The sequence below is a fragment of the Condylura cristata genome, unplaced genomic scaffold, assembly GCF_000260355.1.
Source record: "Condylura cristata isolate star-nosed mole 26May11 unplaced genomic scaffold, ConCri1.0 scaffold00009, whole genome shotgun sequence".
Taxonomy (NCBI): Eukaryota; Metazoa; Chordata; class Mammalia; order Eulipotyphla; family Talpidae; genus Condylura; species Condylura cristata.
This window is the reverse complement of record NW_004567110.1, coordinates 41558720-41575602: the sequence shown is the minus strand read 5'-3', so window position 1 is coordinate 41575602 and position 16883 is coordinate 41558720. Positions and strand designations below refer to the sequence as shown.

Sequence of the window (16883 nt, the reverse complement as noted above, 5' to 3'; positions counted from 1 at the left end):
TCCCTGAAGAAATGCCTCCCCAGGTATATTTATAGGAACAAAAATGGACACTTAGTGTTGACTTCAAACAATTACTGAGATGCAAATATTTAGCCTTGAAACTTCTGACTTAAAGACAATTCTTGTTATTGACAGCTAACACGAACCATGAACTTTAAGTTTTCTGCTTTCTAAATTGTATCCGATTAGGTAAAAAAAAAAAAATTACAGGGACTTTGTTCCTTATAAATATTTCTCATGATTGAATAAACCACTTATGCATGTATAATTTTTTCTTCTGTCAGTTATAAATATCAAAAAATGCTAGCAAATTTGTTAATTAATCACTATTTTAATGTACTAGATAGGATAGAAGTGTGACCCCACTTTAACACAGAATTTTTTAGACAGGAAGGAATTAACACATGTTAGGAAGACTATGTTTGTATAAGCTGTTGTGCTATGTTGCTGACATTAATCTCTAGGACTAGAGCTTTCAAAATGAGACTTGGCAATAGGCGAGTAATATTTGTTGAATATTCATTCATAATAGAAAAGCTTCCTAATGCCTCATTTATATTGTCATTTAAATCTAGTGCCACTTTAGATTAATTATAATCCAAATTATAGCTCTGTGCAGTACAAGAATTAATATAGAGTTTATCCAGATTAATACATTTGCATTGAAAATGTAATATGTCTTTGCCATGGCTAAGGGGACCACTTTTTAATAAGGGAGTAAACATGAGGAAAGATGGAAATTAACCTTCATTATTGCAATTAAAATTATCCTTTCATTTTTATCTCATTAGAAAGAATACTGTACCAGTAATTAGAATTATTTGGAGTTGAATAACATCTTCTGTTATATGCAAGTTTTATAGTATTCAAACTTTATGAAATATATTGATTCATAAATAATAACTTAGTATTTTGTTTTATTGTTTTTCCAAGATTTGCTTTGAGTGCATATGTGTTATTGGATTTTCCTCACTGGTTATGAGCATAAACCATTTTACAGCCTTCTGTGTTTTAGGGATTGAAAATTATTAAGTAGGCGGCATCTGAATTGAAATGAATTATGTCATTTTTGTATTAGCAATCTCATGCAAGTTAAATAATCCCATAACTGACAGATAATCATTGGCTCATCTATTTGGCAATGCTTACTTGTAATTAGACTTCTATTTTTTTATTTAAAATGCATTAAAATGACATTGTTTTTGAATATATTCTGATGTCTTTAATAACATGAAATGAATTATGATCTCATTTCAAAATTTTGTCTAGGGTAACACAGTTTATTTCAAATAAAGTTGCAGACATAAACAATGAGTAATCACAAAATTTAATCAAAACTTTCTTAAATTGATTGACCCTTATTCAATATAAGACATTTCTACATTTCTACAATTCAGAAAAAAGACCCCAGAATTGATTTTCTATAATTTACCAAGGAGGCTCTAATACCTGGGTAGCACCCCTTTGAATAGGAAAGCCATGTACACAGAGACTGTAACTTCCATTATCTTTTCAAATAATCCTGATTGTCTGCCTTATCGTTAAGAGTCTGTTTTTGTCATATGTTATATATCAGTATTCACTGCTTGTTCTTATCAATGGCATGTATTTCTGGGGTGCCTAGCTATAGTTTGGTGGTCTAGCCTTTATTTTTAAAACTTCTCTTAAATTTAAATTAAAATGAGTATTAGAAAGTTCCCAGCTTACAGGTTAACTAACCAAAATGTTGAATTTGAGATATATATTGGATGCAATAATACAGTTAGCATTAATTTCAGTAGCAGTGAAATAAGTGACTCTAAAACTTAACTTGATGCAATATGTCGCATCATTAAATTCAAAGGCAATTATATTGTTAGTGAATAAAAAACATATATTAATGATTGTTAACACATATGCATACCACTGTACAGTATAGTTTTAGTAAAATTTCAAATCTTGCAATCAGTAAGTTATGATACTTTGTAGTACTAATATGAGAACGTATATGTTTATGAAAAAATAAGGTCATAACTATATTTTTCATATAGTTGAAAGATTCTGGGAGGTTTGTTTCTATTTCTGATGCTCCATAAGGTCTGTAAGCAATAAAAGTTATGGAAATTCTCTTTTAAATTTGTGGTAGTCTTTGATGACACAGGGAATTGAACTAACTTATTTAGTCACGTCTGATTCTACTGTGAACACAAAAGAATGACAAGGGATGTGACAGAATTTTATCGATGGGTGACTTTTAAAAAAAAAAATCTTCCAATCTCACAGGAGAAATTGATGTTAGACACTGGCTGATTTAAATAACCATCATACAACTTGAACTGACCCTTAAGCAATAAATTTTTTTAGGTAATACTGTATGCCATATTATTTTTTAATGTTTACCATTTTAAAACAACAGCACAAAGTATATTCTGCTTTGAAAAAGAAAAACATATTTTTATGCCAGAATTAATTATGAGATACATATTCTTGTTTTTAACATATCTTTATTTAACGTATCTTAGATATCAAATATTCGAATATCTCTTAATCCATCTAATGAAACTTTGACTCTATCTCAAGTTTAAGTTTGTTTAAATACAAATATAAAAAAATTTTTTTAAGTATCTGGGATCTAAATGTTTCCAAGGAATATATATATTATATATATATATAATATATATATACATAATATATATATATAATATATATGAAAAATATGCCAAATCAAATACTTTCTAGTATTTGCAAATCTAGATATTCATTATTAGTATACTTTGTTGAAAGCACTGCATTAATTATAGACTTATTACAGACCCACAGGAATAAAATTATCATTATTTCTTTTAAATTCTTTCTTAATTTTGATGTCCTCAGAGCTACTTTACTTTCATTTTTTTTCTGAATCTGAAATTATTTGTATAGACATGCATCTCTATCCAAAATGGGAAAATAATGCATTTTTGGTTCATTTTATTTTGTTTCCTTAACACCCTTGACCTTATTTTTAAATTAAAACTGGGCTATTTTGCAATAAGATACAATTTGTTCATTTATATGAACCGTATGTGGATTGAAAAAAAAAATCAAGATAAATCTTCATGCACAGCATACAATCAGATTACGCCTAGACTCTATATTTACGCGGGGTCTGATAGCAATCAATGGTTTAGCTTCATTGCATTTCAAGATGTATTTGCACCCAGTTGTCCAGTGATAGTGTCCTCACCCTGGAAATAATTTAGTTGCAAATTGACTGGAAGATGGTGAAAATTGAAAGTTAAAATTAGAAATACTCATAATAAACAGCAGAAAAAAGGTCAGATGATGCCGCACTATGATGAGATTGGAATGGCTGGTAAATGAGGTTTTGTGTTTGTCGTGAGATGTATGTGACATGCCTACCCAATGTCGCTGTAATATCTAGTCTCACAGAGGAGATTATCGGAAAAATTGATGCTGGGAGGAATTTTCTGTTAGATTGGGAAATTAGAATCACACTTCTTTGATGTGTGTGTGTGTGTGTGTGTGTGCCTGTGAAGCTCCTACACATTGCATTGCTCATCTAGGCAAAAATTTAAACCATATTTAACATTGAATATTTGAATTAACCTCATAGACCAATTGTCTTGAGAACTGGACTGTAATGTTCTATATCTAGTCAACAGCTGAAACACCTAAAGCAAAGAGTAAATCACAAAAAGCAGCAGCAGATAGGCACTGTATAGTTAATTTTTAAGTCCTACATTTACCATGTAAAATGTTATTTTAATTTCTGACTTGTAATTAGTTAGCTCTTCTCAGAATTTTGAAATCTTTCCAGTGTCCGAGAATTTTAACCATGAGATAGATAATGAAGCATTAGTAAAAATAATTATCTTGTAAGTTAGCATTTGTAAATGGAAATAGATTTGCTTTAATGTGATAAAGGCATTCTGAGACACCAGAGAGCATGTGGTATTGATGAATCTTTCAAGGTCACCTAGGGTTATCTAAACATGAGACAGGCGTACATTTTAAAATATATTTATAAAGTCCACTTAGTCAGTGGACAAAAAGAAGTGTACTTTTTGCCTTTTGAGATTAGCATCATTTAAACATGCTTGTCCAGTTCTTTTTATGACTCAGTAGATTGAAAGTCAGAGCTATTTTAAAACCATAATTTTTCAGATTTTGACATTGTTATTCTTTTTAAATTGAAGCATTCTCTTCTTGTTTTGGAAATCAGGGATAATCACACCAGAAAAGGAGCTAAAAGTCAGTGTGGCAGGGGGGACCCAGCCACTCCTGCTGGCAAAAGAAGAGGATGTTGCAACAAAAAGAGCAAAACCTGCAGAGGATAATAAATTCTGTCACGAACAGGTAAAAATGATGTTTTCCCCCTTTGTTGTGTAAACCTTTTCTGTTTAATTGCTACTGATAGCTTTAGAGATTCAAGTGATTCCATGCTGTTGAAATGTGTGTGAACATCACAATTGGCTATATAATGAACTCTTGGTATTTCTTCTAAATGCTCTGAAGTCATCAAAGTAAATTAACTAATAGTGGCCATGTTTATTCAATATTTTCCAGTTCTATCAGTGTCCTTATTGTAACTACAATAGTAGGGACCAAGGTCGTATCCAGATGCACGTCCTTTCCCAGCACTCAGTGCAGCCGGTCATCTGCTGTCCCCTCTGCCAGGACGTCCTCAGCAACAAAATGCACCTCCAGCTGCATCTGACGCATTTGCACAGTGTGTCACCGGATTGTGTGGAGAAGCTGCTTGTGACAGTAAGGATACCAAATATTGATGTATGTGTGAAATAATCTCTGCAAAGATACAACACAAAATACGCAATTATCAGTTGATGGGAATTAATTATTTGTCATGAAACATTTTCTTATTGACTTCTAGAAACCATAATTCTACATCCATTTTGGTTCCCTTTTGCTACATTGTGGTTATTATGCTACAAGGTATAGCTTGTTCACTAGTACATATTTTACGCTCTTATTTTTATACTTATGATGTTATTCAACTAACTCATGGGGCACCTTGAGTTTCAAATGTTGTTACCATTTAAAAAATCACACCGTCAGAACTTTCAAATCACGTTTTAAAAAAAGAAAAGAAGAATACAGCATTGCAACAGCATTGATCTGAATTTTGAAGGGGTAGCAGGAGCTTGAAGAGCCACAAAATGTCTCTGCTTTGGTTGGAAATAAGTAAGTGGAGTGTGACACTGCCAAGTGGCAGATGTGATGGAGTCTGTGATTCCCCGACTACATTTGACATAAACCCTTTCGGTTGTCACAGGTGCCTGTCCCTGATGTGATGATGCCAAACAGTTTGTTGCTGCCAGCAGCCACCTCTGAGAAATCAGAGCGGGACACACCTGCAGCCATCACAACAGAGGGGTCTGGGAAATATTCAGGTATGTAAGCTTGTGGTCATGTTTGTAGGAAACACACTTGGGGGGGATTGCATTTGCTCCAAGATTATTACCATGAAAGTTGTTTTTGCTTTTTTTTTTTTTAATAGAGAGGAAAAAGTATGGCATTTCCAAGAACTAAGTTTTCCAAGGCATATTTAGTACCATAGTATCTGTAACTGATCAAGAACAGTCTGTGTGTATTACTTTCTGAAAAAATGAGGCACTGGCCATTGTTAGTAGCTAGATTATGACATACTATAATCACTTGTTTTCTTCCATATCCTGATATTTCTTTAGGTCAGGAGTGATTTCTTATTCCCTTCTATCCCCAATGCCCAGTGCAGTTCTTGCCATATAGTAGTTGCTCAATAAATATTTCTTCAAAGAATTGATTAAGCAGAAACCTTTAGAGCTTAAACTACCTATTGGCATTTTAGCAGATGTTCTATAACTGATATTTGTGTTTTCTTCTATACAGGTGAAAGTCCAGCAGATGATAAAAATTTGGCTAGTCTTGAAGATTCAAAGGCTAGCATGGAAATCAAGAGTGAGGAGCAGAAACCAACTAAAGAACCCATGGAAATATCAGAATGGAATAAAAATAGCAGTAAAGACATGAAAATCCCTGATACACTGCAAGATCAACTAGGCGAACAGCAAAAACGTCAACCACTCTCGGTTTCGGACCGCCATGTTTATAAGTATCGCTGCAACCACTGTAGCTTGGCTTTTAAGACTATGCAGAAGCTTCAGATACATTCCCAGTATCATGCAATTCGAGCTGCAACAATGTGTAATCTCTGCCAACGTAGTTTCCGTACATTCCAGGCTTTAAAAAAACATTTGGAAGCAGGCCACCCTGAACTGAGTGAAGCAGAACTTCAGCAGCTGTATGCGTCCTTGCCTGTGAATGGTGAACTTTGGGGTGAGAGTGAAACCATGGTCCAGGATGACCATGCCCTAGAGCAGGAAATGGAGAGAGAATACGAGGTAGACCATGAAGGGAAGACCAGTCCTGTAGGAAGTGATAGTAGCTCTATTCCAGATGACATGGGTTCTGAACCAAAGCGGACCTTACCTTTTAGAAAAGGGCCAAATTTTACAATGGAAAAATTCCTTGATCCATCTCGCCCATATAAATGTACAGTATGTAAAGAGTCATTCACCCAAAAGAACATCCTCTTGGTCCATTATAATTCAGTTTCTCATCTGCATAAGTTGAAAAAGGTTTTACAGGAAGCCTCCAGTCCAGTTCCTCAAGAAACCAACAGCAGCACAGATAACAAACCCTACAAGTGCAGCATCTGCAACGTTGCATACAGCCAAAGCTCCACACTGGAAATCCACATGAGATCTGTGCTCCACCAGACAAAGGCAAGAGCTGCAAAGTTGGAGCCAAGTGGCCACGTGGGTGGTGGGCACAGCATTACAGCCAATGTAAATAGTCCTGGGCAAGGGATGTTAGAGTCCATGAGTTTAGCAACAGTAAGCAGCAAAGATACTCACTTAGATGCCAAAGAATTAAATAAAAAGCAAGCTCCAGAATTAATCTCTGCTCAGCCTACACATCATCCACCACAGTCACCAGCACAAATCCAGATGCAACTACAACATGAGTTACAACAGCAAGCTGCATTCTTTCAGCCTCAGTTTCTGAACCCAGCCTTTTTGCCTCATTTTCCTATGACCCCAGAAGCACTGCTGCAGTTTCAGCAGCCTCAGTTTCTCTTTCCATTCTACATACCCGGGACAGAGTTTAGCTTGGGGCCAGATCTGGGCCTCCCTGGCTCTGCCACCTTTGGTATGCCTGGTATGACAGGAATGGCTGGAACCCTGCTTGAAGATTTGAAGCAGCAGATTCAAACACAACATCATGTGGGCCAAACTCAACTGCAGATACTACAGCAACAAGCACAACAATACCAGGCCACCCAGCCCCAACTGCAATCTCAGAAGCAGCAGCAGCAGCAGCAACAGCAGCAGGCTAGCAAGTTACTGAAACAAGAGCAAACTAACATAGCCAGTGCAGACTGTCCCATCATGAAGGACATGCCATCTTATAAGGAGGCAGAAGAGATGGCAGAAAAGCAAGAAAAGCCAAAGCAAGAATTTTTAAGTGAAGGCGAAGGACTCAAAGAAGGCAAAGACATAAAGAAGCCAAAATCCTCAGAACCATCTATGCTGCCACCCCGAATTGCTTCAGGGGCCAGAGGAAATGCAGCCAAAGCTTTATTGGAAAACTTTGGTTTTGAACTGGTCATTCAGTACAATGAAAACAGGCAGAAAGTGCAAAAGAAGGGGAAAAGTGGTGAAGGAGAAAACACTGATAAACTGGAATGTGGAACATGCGGTAAACTGTTTTCCAATGTGCTTATCTTGAAGAGTCACCAAGAACATGTCCATGGACAATTTTTTCCTTATGGAGCTCTAGAAAAATTTGCTCGTCAGTATAGGGAGGCCTATGACAAGCTTTATCCAATTTCACCGTCTTCACCAGAAACACCGCCTCCACCACCGCCGCCTCCCCCACTGCCTCCAGCTCCTCCACAGCCTTCACCCATGGGTCCGGTAAAAATCCCCAGCACAGTTACTACACCTCTGCAGGCTCCACCACCCACTCCTCCCCCCCCGCCCCCACCTCCACCTCCCCCACCCCCTCCTCCACCCCCACCACCTTCTGCTCCCCCACAGGTTCAGCTGCCAGTTTCTCTGGATCTTCCTCTCTTTCCTTCCATTATGATGCAACCTGTACAACACCCAGCCCTTCCTCCCCAGCTTGCTCTGCAGCTGCCACAGATGGACACGCTCTCTGCAGATCTCACTCAACTTTGCCAGCAGCAGCTTGGATTAGATCCCAACTTCTTAAGACATTCTCAATTCAAACGCCCTCGGACAAGAATTACGGATGATCAACTAAAAATCCTGAGGGCCTATTTTGACATCAATAATTCTCCGAGTGAAGAACAGATCCAGGAAATGGCGGAGAAATCTGGCCTCTCTCAGAAAGTTATTAAGCACTGGTTTCGAAACACACTTTTTAAGGAACGGCAGAGAAATAAGGATTCACCGTACAACTTCAGTAACCCTCCCATAACTGTTTTGGAGGATATCAGAATTGACCCACAGCCCTCCCCGTTAGAACATTACAAGTCAGATGCATCGTTCAGTAAAAGGTCCTCTAGAACGAGGTTTACTGACTACCAACTTAGAGTTCTGCAAGACTTTTTTGACACGAATGCTTACCCAAAAGATGACGAAATAGAACAACTTTCCACTGTACTTAATCTACCTACCCGGGTTATTGTTGTGTGGTTCCAGAATGCTCGTCAGAAAGCACGAAAGAGTTATGAGAATCAAGCAGAAACAAAAGATAATGAAAAACGTGAACTCACGAATGAGCGGTACATCCGAACAAGCAACATGCAGTACCAATGTAAAAAGTGCAATGTGGTTTTCCCCAGGATCTTTGACTTGATTACGCATCAGAAAAAGCAGTGTTACAAGGATGAAGATGATGATGCCCAAGATGAAAGCCAAACCGAGGACTCGATGGACGCCACCGATCAAGTGGTGTACAAGCATTGTGTGGCCTCTGGCCAAACCGATGCAGCCAAAACCACTGCCGCTCCTGCAGCAAGTTCTGGCTCTGGAACCAGTACTCCTCTGATTCCATCACCCAAACCAGAACCTGAGAAGACTTCTCCAAAACCCGAATATCCCATAGAAAAGCCAAAGCAGAGTGACCCCTCACCGCCTTCTCAAGGCTCCAAATCGGCCCCTCCATTAGCATCGACTTCCTCAGACCCACCGCAGGCCTCCGCTCCCCAGCCACAGCCACAGCCACAGCCTCCGAAACAACCCCAGCTCATAGGCAGACCCTCCTCGGCCTCTCAGACCCCAGTCCCTTCCAGCCCACTGCAAATTTCCATGACTTCTCTCCAGAACAGTCTACCTCCTCAGTTACTACAATACCAATGTGATCAGTGTACCGTTGCCTTCCCGACTCTGGAACTCTGGCAGGAGCACCAGCACATGCACTTCCTCGCTGCTCAAAACCAATTCCTTCACTCTCCATTCTTGGAAAGGCCCATGGACATGCCCTACATGATCTTCGATCCCAACAACCCACTGATGACCGGACAGCTGCTGAGTGGTTCTCTCACACAGATGCCACCTCAGACGGGTTCCTCCCACACCACTGCTCCAGCAACAGTTGCTGCTTCCCTTAAAAGGAAACTGGATGATAAAGAAGATAACAACTGCAGTGAAAAGGAGGGAGGGAACAGCGGTGAAGACCAACACCGAGATAAACGCTTGAGAACCACTATCACCCCGGAACAACTGGAAATCCTCTATGAAAAATACTTGTTGGATTCCAATCCTACCAGAAAAATGCTTGATCACATAGCACGGGAAGTGGGTCTGAAAAAGAGAGTCGTGCAAGTCTGGTTCCAGAACACACGAGCCCGAGAGCGGAAAGGCCAGTTCCGGGCTGTGGGTCCTGCGCAGTCTCACAAGCGATGTCCGTTTTGCCGAGCCCTGTTCAAGGCCAAATCGGCCTTGGAAAGCCACATTCGCTCTCGGCACTGGAGCGAGGGGAAGCAGGCAGGTTACAGCTTGCCACCCAGTCCTTTAATATCAGCAGAAGATGGGGGAGAAAGCCCACAAAAATACATTTATTTTGATTATCCGTCTCTGCCATTAACTAAAATGGATCTGTCAAGTGAGAATGAATTGGCTTCCACAGTGTCAACACCTGTTAGTAAAACAGCGGAGCTGTCACCGAAGAATCTTTTAAGCCCCTCTTCATTTAAAGCAGAATGCTCTGAGGATGTTGAGAATTTGAATGCCCCTCCTGCTGAGGCTGGGTATGATCAAAATAAAACTGATTTTGATGAGACTTCATCAATTAATACAGCCATCAGTGATGCCACCACCGGCGATGAGGGAAATGCAGAAATGGAAAGCACCGCCGGCAGTTCTGGAGATGTGAAGCCAGCTTTATCTCCTAAAGAGCCAAAAACTCTCGACGCTTTGCCGAAAACAGCAACCACACCCACCACGGAGGTTTGCGATGAGAAATTTCTCTTTTCTCTCACGAGTCCCTCGATACATTTCAACGATAAAGATGGTGACCATGACCAAAGCTTTTACATCACGGATGACCCAGATGACAATGCTGATCGCAGCGAAACGTCCAGCATAGCTGATCCGAGCTCACCAAATCCATTTGGATCCAGTAATCCCTTTAAATCCAAAAGTAATGATCGACCAGGTCACAAGCGTTTCAGAACCCAAATGAGCAATCTTCAACTCAAGGTTCTCAAAGCTTGCTTCAGTGACTACCGAACTCCGACCATGCAAGAATGTGAAATGCTGGGAAATGAGATAGGTCTGCCCAAACGCGTGGTCCAGGTGTGGTTCCAGAATGCAAGGGCAAAAGAAAAGAAATTTAAAATTAACATAGGGAAGCCTTTCATGATCAATCAAAGCGGAACGGAAGGCACCAAACCAGAGTGTACCCTCTGTGGAGTGAAGTATTCTGCCCGCTTGTCCATCAGAGATCATATTTTCTCCAAACAGCACATTTCAAAAGTGAGGGAGACCGTTGGGAGTCAGCTCGATCGAGAAAAAGATTACTTGGCTCCTACCACTGTTAGACAGCTCATGGCACAGCAAGAACTTGATCGTATAAAGAAAGCTTCAGATGTGCTGGGCTTAGCTGTTCAGCAGCCAAACATGATGGACAGCAGTTCCCTTCATGGCATCAGTCTGCCAGCAGCCTACCCAGGACTCCCTGGCCTTCCTCCCGTCCTTCTCCCTGGAATGAACGGTCCATCCTCCCTGCCGGGATTTCCACAAAATTCAAACAGTAAGTCATCTCAAGGAAAGTCAGACCAGTTAAGTAATAATAGGCAAGCAATCACAAGTAACCAAGTACAGGGTGTATTTGGATTTTCTTAAAAGTTCAGTCTGAAATCATTAAGTTATTTGAAATACGGATTTTATTGGCTATAGTTAGCCAGATAGTTGTCAACCTGAACATAGGCAGAAAAAGAGCAGAGATGCAGAAATATATTATTTATAATATTTCAACTTTATGACTTAGAAATGTTTTATAATCTCCTTTCACTATTGATTGCAAATGGCATTTCAGCACAAAAGCGTCACTTAGTATTTGGTATACATATTAAGAAAGTGAACCATTAAAAATTGAATTAATTGGTATCTTAATTTATCTTTTTTCATGGGACAGGGTTTTATGTTTTATTTGGGTTTTTGTTGTTGTTGTTTGCTTTATCTCTCCCTCCCCCCCCCCCCCACTGCCAGAAAGACTGAAAGTTAAGGGCCCTCTAGGAATTTATCCACATTGCACCTAGCAATGTTTAAACTTTACTAAAAATGTAACATGTAATAATTTGTAATTCAGTATTGTAAGATTTTGCTTTCTGTGGATTCCATGGATACTTATTATTTAAATAAATTAGCAATCACAGAATTGTTTAATATCAGTCTATGATAATTCTACTGGCGCTCTCACAGCCAAAGTTTCAGCCAAAATTGATGAACTCAATTTTGTGTTTATCAAAAGAAGTATAATATGTATAGTTTAGAATATGTGAGTAAGTTATCCAAGTATATTAGATTGAAAAAAAAAAAGAATATAGCATACTAGTCAATCATGTAGCCAAACATAACACGTTATATATTACCCTAAGTGGTGGGGGAGGGGAAGGTTTTTATAGTTTCCTCTTTAAGTTTTATTTTCCAAATTAACAGTGAATTTTTTTTCTTTGTAAAAAGAAATTTAGACATTCCATGGAGACTTATCTAAAAAGAACAAATTACACATCTCCAGAATATTTCTAAAACACATATGGAAAATTTTATTCATTTTCACAATTTGGAATTGGATTTTTGCATAAAGTTCAAACTTTTCAATTTTTTTTCCTTCTTGAATAAATATTAAAGTTGCCATATGATCTTAGGATATATCCCTAATTTAACTTGTAGCTTGGGAGACATGGAAACAATGACATCAAATCTTGGCCATTGCTAAGTCATCTGTTTCCCTGTCTTGAAAGACTTCTTGCTATTAACATCAGACAAAAGCAGAATTAAGTCTGTGCAGCTAAAGAATGCCACCAAGAACATTTCTGCAGTGTCCCTTCTATTAGCTATTACACAAACAATCTTCCCTCCCCATAATATATTAGGCTTAATTAATTGGATATTCCTTGAACCTTAAATATTAGAGTGGTAATTATGTATTTTGTTTGTTCTTATTAACTAAGTCACATACTAGTTTCAGAATGATGCATTGACAATGGTTTCACAGATCAATGTATTAGCCTTCTAGTTCTATTTTATATATCACTGTGGTTACTAATTACACAAAGAAAAATGTCTTTTGTAGAAAAACTCCTGTGACCAGTTAAAGTAAGATAGTTTTTTTCCATGTACTGTCTATATGGAAAAACTCTTTGAACAGTTATACAAAATTTAGTTTGTAAAATATAAATCTTATATGAAGTAAAAATTCTTTTCACACACTAAATTTTGATATATTACATTACTGAGAACAGTAGAAGTGTTTGTGCCTTTAAGCTGCATGTTGACTCTGATTGATGAGGCCTGACCCCCTCCCCTCCTACAAGTGAGGATCAAGGCATCATTTTTTTTTTTCCTCCACTGTATCCGAAGACCTTTGCTTGGACAAGGGATTCTTCACTGAGGGCCTTTCTGGTTTGTCATTATGAAACTGGTGCCAAGACCTACTCACAAGAATGTGAGATGGGAAGACAGATATGTTTATAAAGTATTTAACCTAAACTTCCTTCTCATTCTACTCACTGTAAATAATATTTATATCTTCCCACCAAAATATGGGCCCTATTTATAACAATCTGAGTAGTGAGAAGCCTAATGTATAGTGCATCAGGTACTGAAGAACTCAGTACGATCTATATCTATTGCTTTATTAAATCATGAACTTAAACAGACCAGAGAATGTTCTAAGGAAAAAAAGATCTGTGAACATACCTAATGCAATTTGGAATTTCTCTTGAATTAGTCCTTTGTTTGTAATTTTAAACATTAACACAGCAGAGTTATCAGCAAGACCCTGGGTATCCGACAGCAAGACCCTGGGTATCCAAATACCCACACTTCCAGTTCACATGTTTTTTAGGTTAATTTACCTGTGGAGGGTAATGCTGACATGTTAATCATCTCATGGAGCAGAGCTGTGGTTCTCCATCTCTCTTTCATTGTTTTGCTACTATATTAATTCTCATGCAACAAATATCTCTTTTGCTTCATAAAAGAAACAGACATACCAGCTAGGTGAAATCAAAAGGAGAAAATTACTTCATAAGAATATTTCTGTATTTCTCACATGCCCTGGGCTCTTGCAACAGTTTATTACCTAGATGAATAAACTTTGAGACTATGACATGTTCCTCTTGGGCCTATTTTAATGGGATTTAGTTGTGGGAAACCTTTCATTTTAAAGAAACCCCATCCCTTTGAAGGTGGATTTCTAGGCTTTGATCCTACGGAAATCACTAAAATGGAACTCCATTGAATATCAAATATGTCATAAAGTAAAAGTTATACCCAAAGGTATTCCAAAGGTTGTATCCAAAAACTGGCTTGATTACAATTACATGTTCAGTTGTTGTAGTTTGAACCTTTAAATTTCCTGCTCTAAACACCATGTTATTCTTTTGAGGGTGGGGGGAGGAGAATTGCTGTTCTGGCTTACCAGCTTTCATGCTCACAAAACTTCCTTATCTCTCAAGAAAATTTCATATTATTTAGTCTTTCAAGATCACAAAGTCCTTTCAAATAATATACATCATATGTGCCTACTACCTGAATAATGATCCAACCCTATGTTCCGAATTACTACTTACTATTATTCATTTTTTTAATAAAATGAGTTATTTTCTACTCTAAAATTTTCTACATTTGTCTTTTTCTATCATAATTATATTCAAAAAGGAAAAGTGGCAAGAGAAAAATCTATGCACCTAGGAAAAATTAGAAAACTCTAAATTTACATTTTTTTTCTCTAGGATGTTAGTTTTCTTTAGTATTTTTCTCAAGATAAATAGAAGAAAAACCTTGATTTTTTTATTTTTAATTTACTTTCTTTATCATTTTAAGCAGAGCCTTTTTTTTTTTTTTATATGCTCCATTAGCCTCTGGAAATACTGCCTAACCCAGTTTCCTTAAATGGAACTTTAAAACATGCCTTTGCATTTTTCTCATAATTCAGTGTAATTTACTTGCATATTTGGGGCAAATCTAGATAAAGAGTCTAAAATAATTTTAGCAAAATCATCTTTGATTCAGTGTATATATTATTTTCACCTCAAAAAAAAATTCTCTCTGAGAAACCTAAATAAAAAACAAAAAAATAGTGGGAGAACTACATGTAAGGTCACTTTGAAACAGACATTTTCTTCTGAAAGCATTATGTTTGGAAATAGGAAATTATTTCAGGGAAACAATCCTCCCCACCAAAAAAATAAACAAATAAAAAATGCCAGTCATATGAGATCTATGGAATAACTTTAATCTGTGAGGGAAATTTCAAAGAATTGGCATAATTTTGTGGATTACTAGTAATATTTCTAAATATATGTATTGACCCCTCAAAAAAGAAATCAGAGAATTGCCATAGGAGTTAGAAAATGGGAAAATGTTTTTAACATTACAACTGAGTAAAATATAAAATTTGACACACATTTAGTTTGTAATTATCACCGCTTACTCTATACTGTGATTATTGCTCAGTTGTCTTTGGTGTTCATATACTAGTGAGCTACTGAACTTTTGACTGCACATTTTTGCAGACTTGTGCCTCTTACAAGTAGACACATTGTAGATTTACCCTTAATATTTATCTCTTTTCTTAAATTTTAAATTAACAGCTATTTATTTAACTCATCTTACTCCTGAAAACTCCCTGATGGTCTTTGACTACAGTAGTTGGGATTCCAACTGCAATCATCTAAAAACATTTATTGTGGCATCATATGACCTCTGGACAGGAACTGAGACCTTTATAGGAAAGGTCAAAAGCCCACTGCTTTTGATTCATCTTGCTTTTTAGCTATCATTGCTATTTCTTTTAAAAATTTACTTATGCATACAGAACTGGAGTACAGGCCAGAGGTGCAGGGGTAGCGATAGAATTCACCAGAGACAGAGTGGGAAACAGAACAGCAGATTGATGAAGTACACTTCCGAGGGGAGCAGCGGGCAAGAATGGAGAGGTCTGCGGTGCCATGTGGGTCACCTCCAGGATGGGGATCAAATTCTCATTGAAGTGGCTATGTCTGGCTTGCAGTGCTCCACTTTAACCCACTGTGCCACCAGGCAGGGCCTCACTGATATTTTTTTACACTAGGATCCATTGTAGGAGTAAATGTTTAAGGTAAGCTGATATGTATTGAATTTTTTCCCAAAACACGGTATAATCATATCTTTGTTTTCTTATAAATAAAATACCCAATATTATAGGATAGGAACAAAGGCAAAGAATTGAAAATGTGGGCCCTCAAAAGCAACTCCATTGTTCCACACTTTTCTTTGGGTTAGGTCTAAATCCCATGAATCTAAATGGTCTACTATAGATGATTAAGGAATTTACACATTTCTATCAGACACCTGGAATTATAAGTCATTTTTATTTAAATTTCTTACAGAGGCATCAGCCCCATATATATCATAGAGTTATATCATAGACTTCTTTCTATCAAATCACCTAATAGTTTTAGAACCCAATTCCTACTCAAAGTACAGAATTTTTAGTATCTGACCCTCCTTACCATGAGGATATTGGAAGACTTTTCTCTAACATGATGAAAATTCCTTAGAGATTATTAGTAACACAACAGAAATTATTCCAAAGCACGTCAAAAAATAGCTGGGTGTGGTAAGGTTAAAAAGAGGAACAACCAGTAATAAATGAGGCAAATTGATATTAATAGGATAATGTTAGCATCAGATTGAGAATAACGTTGAAGACTTCCGAATATCTGAATGCAAAGTATAGGAAACGCTTTCTCCATGAAGTGAAGATAAGAAACTATGGGGGATTTTTCCTAGCTAAAGAAGTAGAAGCATGCAATGTTTGTGTACTGTGTGCTTTTTTTTTTTTTTTTTAGCACCCATATGTTGCATTTAGCATAAAGGTAAGAACTTGAGTAATAATTTAAAAACGCCTCTCTTAAATCTTTGGTCATTCTTTTACAGCAGTGCATTAAATGAGCATGTCTTCCCTCATTTAAGGGGAACCACGACCCACTAAACTGTTAGTCTGATACTTTTGCAGTCAACATATTGCTTCCAAATAACATATTCAGAAAAATGCACAGATTTTCAATTCCCTTTTCCTGGAATTTAATCACTTAGTCTTGCACCCAACTATTCAGCTTGTAAAATGACTTTGTAACAAAGTTATGCGGCCTCTACATT

The 16883-nt window shown here is 37.4% G+C and overlaps 1 protein-coding gene across 1 annotated transcript in view; it reads left to right on the top strand.

Annotated features, from left to right (window-relative positions):
- The window catches only part of ZFHX4 (zinc finger homeobox 4), a 177394-nt gene that overhangs the window by 155418 nt on the left and 5093 nt on the right, over positions 1 to 16883 (top strand). The window contains exons 7-10 of the mRNA XM_004679786.1: positions 4205 to 4338; positions 4549 to 4749; positions 5276 to 5393; positions 5872 to 11265. Of these exons, the coding sequence (XP_004679843.1) occupies positions 4205 to 4338; positions 4549 to 4749; positions 5276 to 5393; positions 5872 to 11265 (5847 nt within the window). The remainder of the gene's footprint in view (positions 1 to 4204; positions 4339 to 4548; positions 4750 to 5275; positions 5394 to 5871; positions 11266 to 16883) is intronic.